General features: G+C 36.6%; 1 protein-coding gene across 1 annotated transcript in view; it reads left to right on the top strand.

The window, feature by feature from the left end:
* Positions 1 to 2571: 2571 nt before the first annotated feature.
* The window catches only part of LOC140871492 (probable inactive ATP-dependent zinc metalloprotease FTSHI 5, chloroplastic), a 48262-nt gene continuing 30715 nt past the window's right edge, over positions 2572 to 20118 (top strand). The window contains exons 1-8 of the mRNA XM_073274023.1: positions 2572 to 3609; positions 4932 to 5403; positions 12174 to 12374; positions 12462 to 12755; positions 12892 to 13161; positions 15067 to 15156; positions 15256 to 15387; positions 17309 to 17482. Coding sequence (XP_073130124.1) covers positions 2681 to 3609; positions 4932 to 5403; positions 12174 to 12374; positions 12462 to 12755; positions 12892 to 13161; positions 15067 to 15156; positions 15256 to 15387; positions 17309 to 17482 — 2562 coding nt within the window. The 5' untranslated portion in view covers positions 2572 to 2680. The remainder of the gene's footprint in view (positions 3610 to 4931; positions 5404 to 12173; positions 12375 to 12461; positions 12756 to 12891; positions 13162 to 15066; positions 15157 to 15255; positions 15388 to 17308; positions 17483 to 20118) is intronic.

Consider the following 20118-nt stretch of genomic DNA (forward strand, 5'->3'; position numbering starts at 1 on the left):
TGAGTCAGGGTCGTTTCAATGTCACTGAGAGTATCGCGACGGCGGGGACATATATGTCTGACTACTCTGATGTACTAGACGAGTGTGGTTGCACCCAGAGGTTAATCCGTGCGGTGGCAGCACTCATGTGGCGCCGGTACTGAGCATGACTTTTTCAGATGACCCTTTACCAGTCATCATGTTGCATGCATTATATACATATGTTTACTCATGTTTATATACTGGGCGTTAGCGCTCACGTCCTAGTTATTATCTTGGACACCCTATTCCACTGGGCAGGTCGCATGATGGACGGAGCCGGTAGCTCGAGGCAGGACTAGGGAGCCGGAGCTTTTCAGGGGCTTTTATGCAACAAGATTTGTTTAGCTGTATAATAATTTAGACAATTTTATTTAAAGTTTATTCGATATGGTTGTATCACTACTGAAATAAGCTTGTGACTGTTTTACTAAGCTATGTGAATTCGGGTTATGTTTCCGCAAGTTTTACTCTGTTAAGCATTTTGCTTATTAAGTTTAATGCATGCTATTAGTTTCCAGTTAGTAGGTGATTCAATGCAGGGTCACTACATGCAATGTTCTGGTTCACCATTTCATGCTGGTCTTTCGATTCAATGGGTGGCTCCAGGTACCCATACTATCCAATAAAAATTGGGCTGAACGGCCCTATTAGTTCAGATTTATCTCAAAGAATACATGCTTACATGATATGCAACATAAGTAACAAAGTGGTAAAATATGTATCGAATGACAACAAAGATGCACAAATAAGAATGTATACTACTTTGGTCATTTCAGTCAGTACTTACGTACCTCTAATTCAACAGTCTTGGAATGCTTATGCTCAAGGCCTAGGAACTACAACTAAAAAAATGGCGTTACTATCTAAAAATTACTTATAATTCTTATATTCTTTCCCCGGATACTACTAAGGCTTTTTCCGTTGTTAGTACTTTGGGGATGCTTACTTCGCTGATCACTTATCGAGTCGTCGTCTACTTTGAAGTCTCTTTGCAACTCGGCTGACCTTCAAAAATGGACAAAAATATCCTAAAATACTATTTAGAATATAGAGAAACTATGTAGTTGGTGTGTAGATTATGAATCTCACATGACCTATTTATAGTCTGAGATTGGAAGCTCCGATCGTAGGTCCGAAAGTTCCAAATTGGTACGTGTTGATCCTCATTGGATGTGTTGATAATTTTCTGGCCAGGTGGGTTCGAAAGACCCGGACCATTTGGAAGATCCAAACTGACCTTCGGTGGTTACGAATTATCTGATGTTTGATTACCTAAACTTGATGGGAGTTGTTATTTATACTATAATTTTTTTGTTATTTTCACTCCATTTGTGAATACATTTTTTCACATTAAGTAGAGTGTAGATAACATAAAATAAATGTAACTAAAAACTTAGAAGCGATCAATCAATGGTATTATAATAATATTTAATAAGTATTTAAGTCAATATCAAAACCGAGTCACTACATGGTGATTCACGAGTGGGTGGTGCGATCATAACCGTTGGATGATGATCAGATGGATTGGATTGATTTTCAACAAGGAGATGAAATCTAAACCGTTAGATTGAGGCTGTTGGTAGAGATATGTCAAATCTAGGTTTTACATCCAAATGATGTAGTCCTCCTAAAGATACGCAATATGGACCATTCAATTCAAAATGACCCATTAGATCGAATTTGATAAAGAGATATGATCAAATGGTTGTGGCTCACCAAATGAGGTGTGTTCTATACCATTAGATCCCGATCTGACAGAAAATATTGAATTTCAAGCCTAGAGATACATCTAATCGTGAAATGACTCTCCAACCCATTGAAATATATAAATAGACCATACCTCACAATGATATTTTTTTAGACAACCAGAAACTCGAGAACACATTATTACATTTCTTACATGTTGCCACATATAAATTTTGTTCTTCATAAACGAAAGTTAAAAAAACTTATAGAGATTCTCTCGATTTTGTGATTTCAAGTACTCCTATCATAAAACATAATCCGTTGTAGACGATTGTCGAATTTCACAAACATTATGTGTGATGAAAATTTGTCTTAAGAGATAGTTCAACTTTAGCTTCCACGTATGTTATATTTTTGTTTTGTTCCATTGTTTTTTGGAACGTATATGTTTTTTCTTGACTATTTCAGATTTTAAACATGATTTTACCATCCATATATCATTATTTTAAAAAAAATTAATAAAATTTGAATTTTGAATTTTTTTTTGAAGAATATGTTTTGAAGGCTTTTGGAATGAGAATGTATTAATTAATTTGTTTTTTAAACACGATTTCACCATCCAAATATCATTATTTTTTAAAAATTTAATAAAATTAAAACTGATTTTTTTTTGAAGAATATGTCTTGAAGGCTTTTGGAATGGGAATATATAAATTTATTTGTTTTTTGGTATATTTTAATTAATTATTTATTATTTATTATAATAATAATTACTTAATTAATTAATTAATTAATTTATTTTTATCATTTTTAAAAATTTTGTCATTTATTTATTTATTTCCAATCCGAGTTGGTAAAAAGGCGAAAGATTTGAGAAGGCGGCCTAAAACCCCAGCAATCCTGGCCGGGGCTTATCTCTTTGAGCAAAGGCGGAGTTCGCAATTTGCTGCTCTTTCACTCACCAAATGCGCTCATGAATCCCAATGCTCTCACTTCACCCCTTCAGAATCCTCTATTCTGCTTCGAAATTCATGGCTCCGCTAGGCCAAATCCCAAAATCATTCGCTTCGGAAGTCACTCGTTCAGATTCCGGTCGTTTCCAAACACCACGCACGCTGTTCCGCTTAGATATGTTCAGTCTTCTGTTGTTAGTTGTTATATGGTTGGCAGCAATGGCCGACAGCTGAATATCCCATATAGTTTTACAAAACTTGATAAAAATGAACAGCATGGGTTCGAAGTTGCCAAACCCATTGCTTATGCGTTGTTATGTGTTGTTCTGGGATTTTTCTGTCCTGTTTTTGGGTTTCAGAAGCCAGTTTTTGCCGCTGTCTCTTCACCTGTAGCGAGCGAATTATTGTTGAGCAAAGAGAATGAGAAAAAGGGTCATGAGTACTCGAATTTTACTAGGAGGTTGTTGGAAGATGTGGGTAGGCTGCTCAAGATGATAGAGGAGTCGAAAAAATCGGAAAATGAGGATTCTTTGACGAAAGTCAAGGAGGGCTTAAAGGAGGTTAAAGCTACTAAGAGGACGTTGCAAGAAGAGATAATGAATGATCTTTATGCGAAGTTGCAAGTTTTGAAAGAGGAAAAGGATAAGCTGATGAACCGATCCGAGGAAATAGTTGAGAAATTATTTAAGGCAAAGAGGGAGGAAGAGAGTTTGTTAAGGAAAGCCAAAGGTGGTGGTGTAAAGATTCAAAAGTTGAGGGAGGAAAGGATGAGTTGGGAAAAAGAGTACAATGACATATCGGAAAGGATTGATGAGATTGAGGATTTGATATCAAGGAAGGAAACCATGGCCCTAAGCATTGGCGTGAGGGAGCTCTTGTTTATTGAGAGAGAGTGTGAGGCATTGGTACAGGGCTTTACGAGGGATATGAGGAAGCGTGGCATTCAGAGGTAAACCATGAATTGCTTTAAACTAATAAAGTGTGATAATGTCATTTCGTTGAATTTACCAAGAAAATGATCGCTGATGATAATGCGTGATTGCTAAAATGTTGGTTCAATGTCCTTTATATATTTGTAATTTGACAGCAAGTTATTATTACACAAATGTGTGTATACATATCTACGTCTGTAGTGATTGTAAGTTAGTTTCAATGTATGCTACTAATTCATTTCCTGTCAACTTTATTGTACCATCTTTACACTGCTGATGTTTTGTATGGCCTTCATTTTGGCATTTATATCAGGAATACAACATGTCTCCTTTCTCCATTCCCCCCCTTCTGGTATCCTAAGAGTTTTGGTGTCTATTAGAATTCCAAATGCTCATGTGCTTCTGGAAGAATTCAAAATGGGTTGCCTGCGTCAAGTTCAGTTTCCAACGTCAGGCTTCAAAATGAGCTGTCTGCCATTTATTGCCCTTGCTTCCAATATGTTGTTGAAGATCTTACTTTTAGGATATCAAAACTCGAGGAGAATCTAATCTTATGAAACTTGATTTGGTTTAGAATATCAGAGCGCCCAACGAAAATCTGATTATTTAAAATTATTTTGCTTCACTTTTTCCCCATCATCGGCAATCTCAGAGTTTTCTGGAGAAAAAACCAAATTATGAAATTTGTAACTCTGCATATTTTCGGGATTACAAGCAGGGGTGGATGGTAAGTATGCACAAAGGGGGGTAAATTGCCCGACAAACATTTTGAGTCAATATGTCTAAGTATGTATCCAAAGTATGCTGCCTCACAATTTATTTAACACGCTGTTATTTAGGGAAAAAACCAATGGGGAAAAAGTAGGAACTATCAAGTCCTAATTAGTGCGTTGGTACCTGTAATGATATGCATTGACTTTGAGTCTGAGGCTATCAATGTCGTACCTCATTAGTCCCAGGTCTTCGATGGAAGAAGAAACTTTAAACAGCTTATTTTATATTGTTAAGTGCGTTGGTAGCTGTAATGATATGCATTGACTTTCCTGTGAATTTACCTTTTTGATACCTTACATTTTGGGCAACAAATGGTCTTTTTTCTTACCTGCGCTTGGGCGTGCCTACTACATTGCTTGGTATAAGTACTTTGTTAATCATTGAAACTTCTATGATCTCTTCCCATGCAAGTTTTCAGGAACAATATTTTCATATTAGGTGCTAATTGCCGCTGTTTGCAGTTTCAAAATCTTCATAGGAGTGATAGGTTGCATTGCATTTCTAGTAGCTAGGTTCTGATCCAACTGTTGCATCTTATTCTGCTTTTGGTCTCTTGGAGTCACAGTTCTTCGGCAGCCCCTGCTACGAAGCTCTCTAAAGGTGAGATTCAGAAAGAATTGCAACATGCACATAGGCAGTTACAAGAGCAAATAATTTTACCCAGCGTTCTGACAAATGAGGAGAGGGGTTATCTTTCATATCAAGATGCGACTGATTTTGCTCTTCGGATACAACAAGTGCTTAGGGATTCAAAGGAGATGCAAAAGAACCTCGAAGATCGCATTAAAAAGTCTATGAAGAAACATGGTAAAGAAAGGCGTTATATTGAAATCACACCCGCAGATGAGGTTATCAAGGATTTTCCGGATATTGAGTTGAAGTGGATGTTTGGAAGGAAGGAGGTAATAGTTCCAAAAGCAGTAGGCCTCCATTTACTTAGCGGTTGGAAGAAATGGAGAGATGAAGTTAAGACTAACTTAAAAAGAAGTTTATTGGAGGACTCCGACTTAGGTAAAAAGTATGTGGCCGAAAGACAGGTAAGGTTTTCTGAAATTTTCTTTAGATCACTGGAATTTTACGTGCACTTTAAGTGTTTTTACTTGCTTACAGTGAAAAAATGCCTGCGATACAATAAACGTTCATGCACCTTCTAGAAGTGGTCTTTTTTTCAATATAAATGATTATATGGCATATGATTAATATGAGTTGTTTATCACATGTTATGTAGGTGATCATATAGTCTCTCCCCCTCTTAAGTAGCCTAGCCCTTTAAATTTTATTTTGAATTGAAAAATGTGATATTGCTCCGATTTATATGATCATGCAATTTCTTGTTTTATATCTCTCTAGAAACCAAACCTAAATTGTTATGCAATTTAAACATAGTATATTACAAAAATACAATGTCGATTAGTAATGTTGTTGTATTAAGTAAAAACTTTAGGAGCTTTTTGCACTAAACTCCCCTATCAATTATTGAAAAATATGCACTTCATCCATGTGAAAATTTAACAGGCATCCCAACCCTTAACCTTTTATATATAGTTGCACGTTTAACCCTTGCCAAGACGAGTTGTTGAATACACGTTGTTACTGCACTTAAATAACCATTTTTTAATAATATTACGTCTATGGTACGAAAATATCCTTCTAGTATTGTAATAATTTTCATATCTGCTCAAATACATTCCACGTATTTGTGAAGAAAGCTTGTGAATTTTGATGTAGGTGTTGTATCTGCTCAAATACATTCCTAACCTCTTTCAGATTTCTAGGGAGCACAATAGACAAATTTCTTTTTTCCTTTGTCGAGATCCATCTTTTTCCTCTAACTCTATATCTTGGAATTTGCATTTTCGTCGCGATTTGAGGGATGATGAATTGGGCCAGCTAGGTAACTTGCTGGAAGTTTTGAGGGGGGTAAACTTAATAGAGGGAGCGGAGGATGTGAGGAAATGGGTGTGGGACAGGTCAGGCGTATTTTCGGTAAAGTCTTTTTTTCGAGTCTTTCTTTCTAGAGGAGCGATTCCCTAGCTTCTCTCTTTTTTACCCAATCTGGAAAGCCCCGATTCCGACAAAGGTTCAGGTTTTCTCATGGACTGCTGCGTTGGGAAGATTACCTACTTGTGATTTGATGCAAAAGAGGCTCCCGAATATCTCCCTTAGCCCGAACTGGTGTGTGCTATGCAAACAGGGGGGAGAGACTCAGGATCATATGGTTACACACTGCCCGTTCTCTGGCTCCTTGTGGAACCTTGTTCTCAAGGAATTGTGATTATCTTGGGTAATCCCAAACTCAACAAAAGACCTTTATGCTTTTGATCTAGGAGTTCGGCTTGGAGAGAAAGAGAGAGTTTTTTGGTTAATAGTGGTTCATTGTGTGTGTTGGTCGTTATGGTTGGAGAGGAACAGAAGAATTTTTGAAGATAGTGAAGAATCAGTAAATGAAATTTGGGACAAGATCAAATTGAGAGTATCCATGTGGGCTCACAAGGGTTCTAATTTTCAATCTTTGGCTATATTAGACTTGTATAGGGATTGGAAACCGACTTTGATTTAGTTTGATAGGTGCCGTTGTTTGCATTGGAAAATAGTTAGCTTCTGTGGACCACTGGTCCAATTTTTGTAATCTAGTAATCTAATTTTATCTATAATAGTATAGTTTCCTATAAAAAAAAAACTAGAAACCTGAAATTAAGGAATACAATAAGATAATGATTATCCTAATCTAAAGAATTAAAATACAAATGTATAAAGATAAAATCCTATCTAATCTTAAATAGTTGATAATCATCTAATATTTAATATTCAACACTACCCCTCAAGTTTGGTCATATAGGTTCAACATGCCCAACTTGGAACACAATTCCTCAAAAATAGGTCGGTGAAGGGCCTTTGTCAAAATGTCTGCAACTTGTAATTGAGTAGGAATGTAACTCAGCTCAACAATTCCCATTTCAACCTTCTCACTGATAAAGTGTCGATCCACTTCAATATGTTTGGTCCGATCATGATGAACTGGATTCTTGGATATGCTGATTGCTGCTTGATTATCACACATAAGTTCAACATGACGATTTCCTTCTATCTTCAACTCATTAAGCAGTCTCTTGATCCACATTCCTTCACAAATTCCATGAGCTAAAGATCGAAATTCAGCTTCCGCACTACTACGAGCTACCACTGATTGTTTCTTGCTTTGCCATGCCACCAAATTTCCCCATACGAATGAACAGTAGCCTGAAGTAGAACGCCTATCTGTTGGAGACCCGGCCCAATCAGCGTCACTGTAAACTTTAACAGTTCTGATGGACGTTTTTCTAAAGAGTAATCCTTTTCCAGCAGTACCTTTTAGATATCTTAACACTCGGTATGCAGCTCCCATGTGTTCTTCAGTAGGGTTGTTCATGAATTGACTAATAACGCTCACAACAAATGCGATATCTGGTCGCGTATGTGACAGGTATATAAGTTTGCCTATTAGCCTTTGATATCTCCCTTTGTCTACTGGAGGACTATCCATATTTGTTCCCACCTTGATGTTTGGATCCATGGGAGTGTCAACTGGTTTGCATCCCAACATACCAGTTTCCTTCAAAAGGTCTAGAACATATTTTCGCTGTGAGATTGAGATTCCTACTGATGATCTTGCTACTTCCATTCCCAAAAAATATCTAAGGTGTCCGAGGTCTTTTATTTCGAATTCTTTCGAGAGTAGAGCTTTCACATGAGACATTACTTCCTCGTGATTCCCTGTAAGAACAATGTCGTCTACATAAACAATGAGTACTGTAGTCTTTCCTTTCCCCAAATGCTTTACAAATAAAGTGTGATCAGCTTGGCATTGAGTGTATCCATCCCCCTTCAAGACATTAGCAAATCGGAAAAACCAAGCCCTAGGTGATTGTTTGAGACCATAAAGTGACTTTAGTAATCTGCACACTTTATTGTTTGTGCCTGCTGATGCAAAACCAGAAGAAATGTCCATGTATACCTCTTCTTCAAGATTTCCATTAAGGAATGCGTTTTTCACATCAAGTTGGTGCAATGGCCAATCTAAGTTGGCAGCAATTGATAAGAGGACTCGAACGGTGTTGAGTTTCGCTACTGGAGCAAACGTTTCTTGGTAGTCAATACCATATGATTGCGTGTACCCTTTGGCTACAAGTCGTGCTTTGAACCTTTCTATACTTCCATCAGACTTGTGTTTGACCGTGAAAATCCATTTGCAACCAACTGTTTTCTTTCCTAGTGGAAGATCAGAAATTTTCCATGTATTGTTCTTTTCGAGAGCCCTTATCTCGTCAAACACAGCAGCTTTCCACTTTGGGTCATTCATAGCTTCATCAATAGTGGATGGAATCTGTACCTGGTCTAAATTTGAAAGAAATGCACAATATGTTGGAGAAAAACGTTCAAGTGAGACAAAATTCCCAATGGGGTGTTGAGTGCAACTTCTAACCCCTTTTCTTAGAGCAATGGGTCTATCATCCAAATAATTTTCCAACACATGAGTATTGTTTTCAAGGGTACCTGAGTTTGGCAGCTTGGAAGAGTCTTGGACAGTGTGAGTTAGTGTTGGACCTTGGATATTCTGTTGATGATTTTTCCTTCGAGAGTACACCTGAATTGGTTGAGTGGGATGTGGACCACTAGAGGCTGGTAGCTCACTGGTTACTGGGTCAGAAGATGGCTCAGTAGCTACTCGAGAAGAAGGCAGCTCAGGTTCATTTTGGATTATAGCAGCTGGCTCGAGATAAGATATGGATGGTGTGATGGGATCCCAAGTTTTCGGTTCTGCATTGGATTTCTCCCCCTGAAGCAGAGAGTTGGGATAAAAGGGGTCATTCCAAAGAATGTAACATCCATGGAGGTGTAAAACCTTTTTTGTGTTGGAGAGTAACACTTGTAACCTTTCTGATTTGGAGAATATCCAAGGAAGATGCATCTAATAGCCCGTGGTTCAAGTTTATTGCGGTTATGGGAATGGACATGGACAAACGAGGTGCATCCAAATACTTTGAGTGGGATATCAGAAAGTAGATGCGAGTTGGGGAATAATTGAAGGAATTTTTGTACAGGGGTTTGGAATTTAAGGATCCTAGAAGGCATTCTATTGATGAGATAAGTGGCTGTGAGAATGGCATCCCCCAATAGCACCTAGGAACATTTTTTGTAAACAATAAGGACCGGGCAACTTCTAGGAGATGTCTGTTTTTTCTCTCGGAAACCCCATTTTGTTGAGGTGTGTCGACGCATGGACTTTGATGAATGATGCCCTGGGATTGTAGGTAACCCCCCAAGACGGAATTGAAATAATCACGGGCTCTATCTGTGCGCAAGATCTAACTTTTGGTGCAGAATTGGGTTTGAATCATGGTGTGGAACTGTTTGAAAATATTGGCCGTTTCAGATTTGTCTTTCATTAAGAAAACCCAAGATAGACGTGTGTGATCGTCGACAAAAAATAGGAACCAACGAGTGCCACTAATATTTGTCACATTCGAGGGGCCCCAAATATCACTGTGTATAAGGGAGAAAGGTTTAGATGATTTGTAATGTTGTGGCATGAAAGTGGAACGTGTATGCTTGGACAATTGACAAATATCACACTGTAAAGACTTAGAATTCATATTTTTATTGAACAAGGATGGAAACAATTTCTCAAGGTACAAGAAATTAGGATGTCCTAAACGATAGTGCCAAATCAAAATTTCACCATCCTTATTTGAATTTGAAGTCAAAACAGAATAAGAAAATGAAGGATTGTAGGAATTGGTGGTGGTCAGGGTTCTCTTGGAGGTGTTCATCTTCAGAAGATACAATCCTGCACATAGGTCAGCACTGCCAATCGTCCTCCCCGATGCCAAATCCTGGAAAACACAAGAATCAGCATAGAATTTAGACGTGCATTTGATATCGTTGTTGAGTTTACTCACTGATAACAGATTGCAATTAAGATCTGACACGAATAATACAGATTGGAGGGAAATATCTGGAGTTAATTGAACCGAACCATAACCAGCCACTCGTGAGCATGCACCAGTTGCAATGCGTACTGTTTGGGCGGTTTTACAAAGATTGAAAGTAGAAAAAAGTTCCAAATTTCCAGCCATGTGATCTGAGGCACCGGAGTCAACTATCCAATTGTTTGATAATTCGAGCTGCGTAATCAAAGCAAACGGGGAATTACCTCGATGTGCAACATTACCAGTGCTGACCAGTGAAGAAGATGGCGCGGAATTATTCTGGCAGAACAGTTTTGGAGTACATTGAGTTGTTCTTTTGTGAAAGGCTGGGAATCATGGGATTGATCTTCCGTTACTGCAGCATTTGCTCTTCTTTCTCGAGCTGGTTTCCAATCAGTGGGCTTCCCATGAATTCTCCAACAAGTATCCAATGTGTGATTGGGCTTTCGGCATTTTGGACACCAAGGGCGTCCTTGCTTGAATACATAGGCATCCATTTGGCTTAAAAAGTAGTCCAAGTGAAGAACTTGAGTTCAATTCCTGAAGTTAATGTAGCAGCATTTGCAAGGAGGGAATGGCTAAATCTGAGTAGCTAGCAATTTTTTAGTGACCTAAATTTGGTTCCCAGATTGTTATATGATGTAGAATGGTTAAACAATTATTTCAATTATAATTTTTAAAATAAAGGCAGGTGCAGAATTTTTACAATATTAATTAGTTGTGCAAAACTGAACAAAGGTTTTGCAATGTACTAAACAACTCTCATTGAATCATCGTTAGCATGGCGGTAAACATTTGAAGAATGTAACTAATATGGTTAATTATGTTTTTGCAAGTAACCTTTTTGTTTGATTAGTAATTGTATGTATATTTCATTTAAGTTGTAAAACATGAAATTCATTCAGGTAAATATCATTTCATGTAAATATGTTTTTGTGCAATCATAGAGTGGTTTTCATATAGTTTTGCGATCCTGTTAAATAGTTTGTTCGTGTAGAAATGCACACATTTTTTTGGGCGCTACACACATTTCTTTAGTTGCGTCTATTCTCGCCACATGAAAATGATCGGCCTACTAGATTAGTTTATTGCACTCATTTTATGATAATGATCAGCCTACAGCCTACTAGATGAGTTTATTGTACCCATCTGTAGACCATTCAAACAATATGTGGACCAGATTGTGTGCAATGATATTACCTCAGAGTCAGTTGTGATTACATTTGTTTCCTGTGATGCTCATCGAAGTAGGGTCTGTAAGCTAGACTCGCAGCAATTCACTTGTAGTTATCTGAAATGTGTACTTTGTAGAAATGGTTAACACAAACCAAGTTCTTCATACTTGTATCCAACATTCGATGTGTTACATGGCTTAACTATGCAAACGAACCAAATATGTAGCTCTTTTCTAAGAGAAATAGGCAATTAGTTATTTTGCGAGCTGTAGGACACCTGATGAGCATCGTCTTGGTTCTTTTTTTTCCCCTTTGTGTTCGAGACTAATCAATCATCCTATTTGACTCTTTCTTATGGATTAATCTTTCTTCCCTATTTTGAAAGAAATTGAGGTAGAAATTTCAAGGCGCCCAAAATATGGTCTTTGGTTCTCTGGTTGATGTTTGCAATGTGAAGTCGATGGCATTTGCATTCTGGTATTATGTGATGAAAAACTGGTTAATCTTTGCAGAACCAATCAGTTAAAAGCAGTGGGGGAGTTTAAACTATCCTTAATTAACTTCCAATGCTTTCTCTGCATGTATATGCCAAATTTGTGTCTTGTACATGACATCATGTGAATTTTCTTATTTCTTACCTGATTTGAGACATGTCAATTTTAGGAACACATTCTTTTGGATCGGGATAGAGTGACTTCTAGGAGTTGGTTTAACGAGCAGCGGAATAGGTGGGAATTGGATCCAATAGCCGTTCCTTATGCTGTATCAAAAAAACTAGTGGAGGGTGCTCGAATAAGACATGATTGGTCTGCCATGTATATCACACTTAAGGGGAATGACAAGGAATTTTTCGTAGACATCAAAGTTGGTGCTTTACTTTTCCTTCCTTCCACAATTGATTTTCCTTAGTGATTTCTTTTGAGTCTTATCATGTTATTAAGTGTACGACAGGAATTTGAGATGCTGTTTGAAGATTTTGGGGGTTTTGATGCATTGTATTTGAGAATGGTTGCGGCTGGGATACCAACTGCAGTTCAGCTGATGTGGATTCCTTTTTCAGAGTTGGATTTGAGCCAACAATTTCTCTTAATATTGACAATGTGTCGTCAGTGCTTTACTGGATTGTGGAGTAGCAACAATGTTTCACATGCAAGGAAATGGACCCTTGAAAAAATAAGAAATATCAATGATGACATAATGATGATGATTGTTTTCCCTGTTTTGGAGTTTATTATCCCTTATCAGGTAATTCCTCATTGGCTCATTGTCATTGCGGCAACCAACTCAAATAAACTTCTGGTTGATCTGTCTTTCCATTTCTTTCCATAGCCGATTTACTATATCCTTAATATTTTTAATGGATTCTTACCTTTTTTCACAGTTGAGGATGCGGTTAGGTATGGCTTGGCCAGAGTATTCCGATATGTCAGTTGGCTCAACATGGTATTTGACATGGCAATCTGAGGCTGAAACAAACTTTAGATCAAGGAAAACAGATGAGTTCCAGTGGTATTTTTGGTTTTTAATTAGAGCCTCTATATATGGATATGTGGTGTTTCATGTGATTCGATACATGAAGAAGAAGATTCCAAGAATTCTTGGTTTTGGCCCGATGAGAAGAGATCCTAACATACGGAAGTTGGGGAGAGTGGTAACTTTCTATCTTGAAGATACTCAATTTATTTGCTTGTTATATGTTGGTTGCCAAATAGAACGTGTTTGAATGAATTGAAACGTCAATAATAATAGAAGATGGGCAGTGGCTCTTAAGATAATTATTAAGATTGAATGGTAGAGACTAAAATGGAATACAAGAATAACTCCAATGCGATTAGATAATACTGAGAATAGTTATAAAGCAATTAGGTTTCTAGTTCTAATGCAATCATGTAACTTAAAGAAATAATTTTTGAAATAATATAATAGAAAATTATTAGCATTAATTGGAAACTTGTTTAATGTGTTTCATCAGTCTCCTCTTCAAAAAAAAAAAAAACTTGTCCTTGAGGTTCGTTGGTGCGTGTTATGTCGGCAAGAGATGGAGACTCAAAATCACATTTTAATTCATTGTCCTTTTACAACCTATCTTTTGTTCAATGCATTGGAGGAGTTGGGTTTGGTTTGGGTGACTACGAGTTCGATGAAGGATTTTTTACTGCTGATCTTGGTCACGAACTGGGTCGGAGGGGTAGAAATTTTTTGACAGTCGTTCATTGTATTTGTTGGTCATTGTGTTGGAGAGGAATACGATGGTTTTTGACAATTTGGAAGAGACGCGGGAAGGGTGTTTGGGATAAGATAAATTTCAGTCCCCTAGTTGGATCGGAAAGCACAAAGACTTTAAGTTATTTTCGGTTTCAAATTTATATAGGAATTGAAGTTTAATATGCTTTTGATATGTTCAGATCTGGGTGTTAGGTTGCACGGACCACTTGTCCAGTTTTGTAATTATCCTTCTTAAATTTAATGTATTATCGTTTCTTACAAAAGAAAAAAACTTGCTTCTGCGGGGATAGCAGTAGGAGTTGAACAATACATGCTAACGCTTCTCCCTCGTCTCCTTCAATTTTGGTAGCCTCATAAATATCATCTCAATCATTTGCTCTCATCACCACCACCTTCTTCTACATAATTAACTGACAGTTCATTATGACTCTGTTCATTGCATCTGAAACATTTTCCAATTGTAATACAAGAATGAAAACAAGTAGGAATAAAATTAGTTTTGGAATTGAATGCGGATGAGAATAAAATTATAAAAATTTACAATTTCCTGTGATTGCTATTGTAAAGAATGAAATTATATTCCTTATTTTATTTCAATCTTATTATTGGTGGTTTGAAATTTATGGTTGGAAGGGAAATAACTATATTAGTAACTGAACCACCTTTAATAAATAATTAACAGTAATTACCATTATTTTATTATTATTATTACTATGTTATTCCTTTTATTGTTGTTATCATTATTGTTTTTTGTTACTGCCAGTCCTATACTCCTATTACTATTGTTGTTGTTGTTTTGATCATCATCATTATTGTGAGGATTATTTTGTTAAAAATATAGATAAATGAGGAAAATTTTATCAGAAAGTAAAAAAAATGAAAGATTGGACTTGGGCAAACCAAAGGGAAAACATTCTTAATTCTAAAATATACCAGCAATCTGTTTTGAAATAAGTTCGGAAATGCTTATTTCATTTCCAGCCCATTTCTGCATGCTAATCATGTCCCAAGTGTTGGCTTGTTATTGTTATTCCTTAAACTCATCTTCTTTTGATCATTTTACATGCGGATATGTTCTACACTTCTACTGTTGCAATTGAGGATAATTTTGCCACCCCAAATTGCTGCCCAAATGGTGACAGCAGATATTTTGACAAGACAAAGACTCCATCTTAATCTAGATGACTAGCTGTCTTCGCTGTGTATGTTTAAGAAATAGCTGGGCTTAGTATTTCTCCAGTCAATAATTATCAAGAAGCGTCTGTCTATTAGTTATTTTGCTCGTTGCGATTGACAGTTATTTTATTATTATTTTAATGCAATTTTGCAGAAAGCATATTTTAAGTTCAGGATGAGGAGAATAAAACGAAAGAAAAGGGCCGGTGTCGATCCAATTAGCACTGCCTTCGACCACATGAAGGTTATCATTGCATACCCAATTTATGTATTCAGTTTTTCTCGTGATGTATGGATATTTTATATCAAAATACTAATATGTTTTACCTTTTGCTAATCCTAGAGGATAAAAAACCCTCCCATACGATTAAAAGATTTTGCGAGTGTCGAATCAATGAAAGAAGAAATAAACGAAGTTGTGGCATTTCTACGAAATCCTCACGCATTTCGAGAGATGGGAGCTCGTGCACCTCGGGTATGTTTGTTATGTCAAATGTGGCAGTGGTCTCTTGTTCTGAAATTATGTTTCTAACGACAGATTCATGATACCTGTTTGCAGATGCAGTTTTTTAGACCCCTGTTATAATAATCTACGGGATATTCTTATGCATGTGCTGGTGATATTTCTGATTTATGACTTGTAATTTTCATGTCTAGAAAAAGGGGGAAATCTGGACCATATTATTCTCTCCATATTATATTTTTGCAATTTGAATTAGCATGCGTCTAGACACAGGACCACATCTTCATTCACTGTCCTTTCACAAGATGTCTATGGCTCAGAACTTTGGAAAAGCTGGGTCTGGTTTGGGTTGCTCCGAGGACAACAAGGGACTTATATGGTACTGATCTTGGTCGAGACCTTGGTACGAGGGGAGGGGGGGGTTTGTGTGGAATTTTTTGGACAGTAGTGGTACACTGTATTTGTTGGACGGTTTGGTTGGGGAGAAATAGAAGGATGTTTGATGATATAGGGGGAGGAGTGTTGGGAAAAGATTAATATTTCGATATCCACGTGGATAAGGAGGCAAAAGGAGTCTACTACATTATCGATTTCAGATTTAGCTAGGGATTGGACCATTAGATGTTGTTAATATGTTCTGAGCTGTAGGGACTATGTGCGCGGATATCTTATTCGCTTTTTGTAATTAATAGTTAGCTTTTGTGGACCACTGGTCCACTTTTTGTATTCTAAGTAATCTCATTTTATCTATAATATTATAGTTTCTTATCAAAAAAAATAGTTGATTCGTATATATAATATAATTTCGTTTCCTGTATCAAAAAAAAAAAAAAAATTGAATTACCAAGCGTCCACGCTCCAACTAACGAATATTTACATTCATGGCAGTGGAACATTTTCATGTTTCTATTAACTTATTAGATTCTACGCATCGTAGTGTGCAGAATTTTCGTGAGCTACCACTAAAACCCACTAGTGTGTTTTAGTGGTTTTTAAAAAAACAAAAAAAAATCACTAAAACACACTAGTGGGTTTTAGTGCTCGCTCACAAAAATCCTGTACACTAGGGTGCGTGAGATCAAAACTATATATATGTATATATATATTATACAATTAGGTTTTTTTAGTCCTCGTATAATTCTTCATCTTGTCATTTGCTTAAAGAAAATATCAGTAACATTCACTTGACTATATATATTGTCATTTGCTTAAAGAAAATATCGGTAACATTCACTTGACTATATATATATATATTATAGATTTAGGTTTTTAGTCTTCGTGTAAGCTTTCATTTTTTCATTTGCTTAAAGAAAATATCAGTAACATTCACTTGACCCCAAATTCTCCTATTTTTCACATCACACCATGGCCCTTGGTTGGATCCTAATGGTATAAAGAAAGAACGGTGGGAATAAATACAAGGCCACGGTGATGCCATTTACTGTGGTTGTCGCCACCACCAAAATTTAATGTCCTAATTTCTGTTTTTGTGGCATAATAGTGGAGCACATATTTTTCTTCTCAGCAATATACAATGGAAACTAAGACAAGAAGAGGTGTGGCTGCCTTAAGTTTCAGAAGTACTCACTGCCATTGCCATCTATATTCAATCTATCCATTTCTTTTGTTGCAATTTCTGCAAAAGTGCTAACATAACCCTGAACCTCTTCAACTCAAATGGATTAGAGCAATATTTCGGCGAGCGAGGGTTGTCTTTTTTTATGGGCTTCAGAATTTTAAACTGCCACGATGTTCTAATTGTGATTATAGTAAATATTCTGAGTATGATTGTCATTTTCAGAGCTTGAAAGTAAATGCAGTGTCGATATTCTTTTGGTTCTGTTATCTTATGCTATAAAATATTGTTCCATGGCTCTATATGGATGCTCACTGCCTGTGGCTTTTCTGTGAATTTTAATCTCATGTGTCGCAGGGTGTTCTCATTGTGGGTGAGAGAGGAACAGGTAAAACATCGTTAGCTCTTGCAATTGCAGCAGAAGCAAAAGTCCCTGTTGTTGAAGTGAAAGCCCAGCAGTTGGAAGCTGGTCTTTGGGTGGGCCAAAGTTCATCAAATGTTAGAGAACTGTTTCAAACAGCCCGAGATCTGGTGACTTGTATTTTCATATTATTTTATTGGCTTTGTCCCGTTCGTTAAATTATTTTGACTAGGTTTGTGAGCTTTTCATATTGTCATGATCTCAGTGGGGTTAATTAACATATCTACTTTCGTACTTTGATGTTGTTAAGCAGCAAACTTTACTCTATTTTTGACTGGAATGATATCTATGAAATTACGATTCTTAAAATCCTATCTTTAGTTTTTTTTTACTTGAGCGTCAGATGAAAAATATCATATGTGACTGAATCATATATACATATATATATATATATATATATATTAATGTATATATTATGATGAATCATGTTCTATGAGGAAGTAAGTCAAGGAATTTAAACAAACTTTTGCATCATGGTGGAATAATCAGGGTTGGAAAGGACAAATTTATGATGAAGCTGAAACATATCAAAAGTGATCTAAAAAAGTGGAATAAAAAGGTATTTGAGTACATAGGATAGAGATGCGCGGAGCTGGAAAATAAGATTATCCTTTTGGATGAGAAAGAAAGTGAGGGCCAGGGATCTACAGAATTAGTCAAGGAGGATGGGACATCGACTTCGGAGGGGGAAGAGATCGAGACTATCATAGGGGAATATTTCAAAACTTTGTACATCTATCTGAGGCAGGGGGTTGGGGTATAGAAGGGGTGGAATGGAGTGCCAATGGTGAAAGACAAGGTTAGAATTGGAGAGACCCTTTTCAGGGGAGGAGATTAAAGCGGCAATTTTCGATAGGGATGGATCAAAGGCTCAGGGCTCGGACGGATTTTCAATGGCTTTCTATCAGGGGTGTTGGGAGATTGTTAAAGGGGATTTGATTAGGGTCTTGGAAGAATTTTATGAGGGGGGGGAATTATCAACAAAATCACTAATGAAACATACATATGTTTGATCTTGAAGAAACAGGACTCGGTTAAGGTTAAAGATTTCAGGCCGATAAGTTTGACAACAAGCCTATATAAGATTATAGCTAAAGCCTTGGCGATTCGATTGAAGAAAGTTTTGCAAGCCACGATAGCAGAAAGTCAAAGTGCATTCATTGAAGGCAGACAGATCATGGATTGTTGTCTTGTAGCTAGTGAAGTGGTTGAGGAGTTGAGAGTTAAAAAGAAGAAAGGGTGGGTGTTTAAAGTGGATTTTGAGAAGGCGTACGGCAATGCAGAATGGAGGTTCTTGGATTTTGTATTATTTAAGAAAGGTTTTGGGGTGAGCTGGAGAAAGTGGATTAAGGGTTGTGTCTCGAATGTGTGATTCTCGGAGGTTTTTATTAATGGAAAACCTCATGGAAAATTTAAAGGTGAAAAAGGTCTTAGGCAAGGTGATCCACTGTCACCATTTTTGTTTAACTTGCTGGCAGATGTGATGGGCAGGTTGGTAGATAAGGCGAAATCTTTGGAGCTTATCAAAGTAGTGCAAGTTGGTTGAGAAAGGGTGGAGATTTCTCACATTCAATTTGCGGATGATACATTGTTTTTTTGTTAAGGAAGCTGATTAGGTGCGTTTTTTGGTGAAAATTCTTAAGTCCTTTTGTCAAATGTCAGGACTGAAGATTAATCTAGATAAGAATGCCTTGATGGGGCTTAATTGTGAAGAAGAAGAGGTGGTTGAATTGGTGGCAGAAATCGGTCGTGGGAGGGATTCTGGCTTATTAAATACCCGTTGGGAGGTAATCCGCTGAAATTATCATTTTGGGAACCTATTTTGTCTAAGATGTCGAAGAAATTAGCAAGTTGGAAGAAGACGTTTCTGTCTACAGGGGGTAGGCCGAAAGCTAACCCGAAAAAATTAATCGGGTTCGGGTCAACCCGAGATGACACGAAATTTTTTTATTATTCTTATTTTTATATAAATTAAGAAAAATTTGCTACATTTTTATACATTGTATGTTTGAAAAAATTTATTGTATATTAATAAGATTTGCTAACCCGAAAAGATTAATCAGGTTTGGGTCAAGGTTGATCCAGGTTGACCCAAGATGACACAAAAATTTTTATTATTCTTATTTTTATATAAAATTTAGAAAGATTTGCTACATTTTTATACATTGTATGTTTGAAATTTTTTTTGTATATTGATATAATAGATTTTCGTCATTTAATGTTTATTTTGTACAATTTTTATTTTTTAAAATTAAATTTTTTTTTTATGTTTTGTAGTAAGTATACTTTAAATTTTCTACAACTAGACTTTGAAATTTAAATGATATATAAGCTTAGATTTTGTTATTATGTGATTAAATTAAATATTACTATTATTATTGTGTGTTTTGAATTTTTATTTAATTATTGTGTTAAAAAAATAAAAATAAATCGTGTTGGTTCGGGTTAGTCGGGTTCGGGTTGAGAAATTTTTTAGAAATATTTTCGCCAACCGGACCCGAACGCACCCGACATACCCGAATTGACACCCACTGTTTAGAATACCGAAAGATGTAGCAGATGTTATGGAAAAGATTATTTCCTCCGTTCCCCTTTTTTCGTGTTATATGGAAAATGCCTATTCCATCGAAGGTACAAGTTTTCTTGTGGGTTGTTGTGCAGAAAACTTCCAACCTGTGAGACATTGCAAAAGCGTTAGCCTTCTTGTGCTCTATGCCCAAGTTGGTGTGTGCTTTGTCGGCGGGAG

The sequence above is a fragment of the Henckelia pumila genome, unplaced genomic scaffold, assembly GCF_033568475.1.
Source record: "Henckelia pumila isolate YLH828 unplaced genomic scaffold, ASM3356847v2 CTG_461:::fragment_3, whole genome shotgun sequence".
NCBI classification, from domain to species: domain Eukaryota; kingdom Viridiplantae; phylum Streptophyta; class Magnoliopsida; order Lamiales; family Gesneriaceae; genus Henckelia; species Henckelia pumila.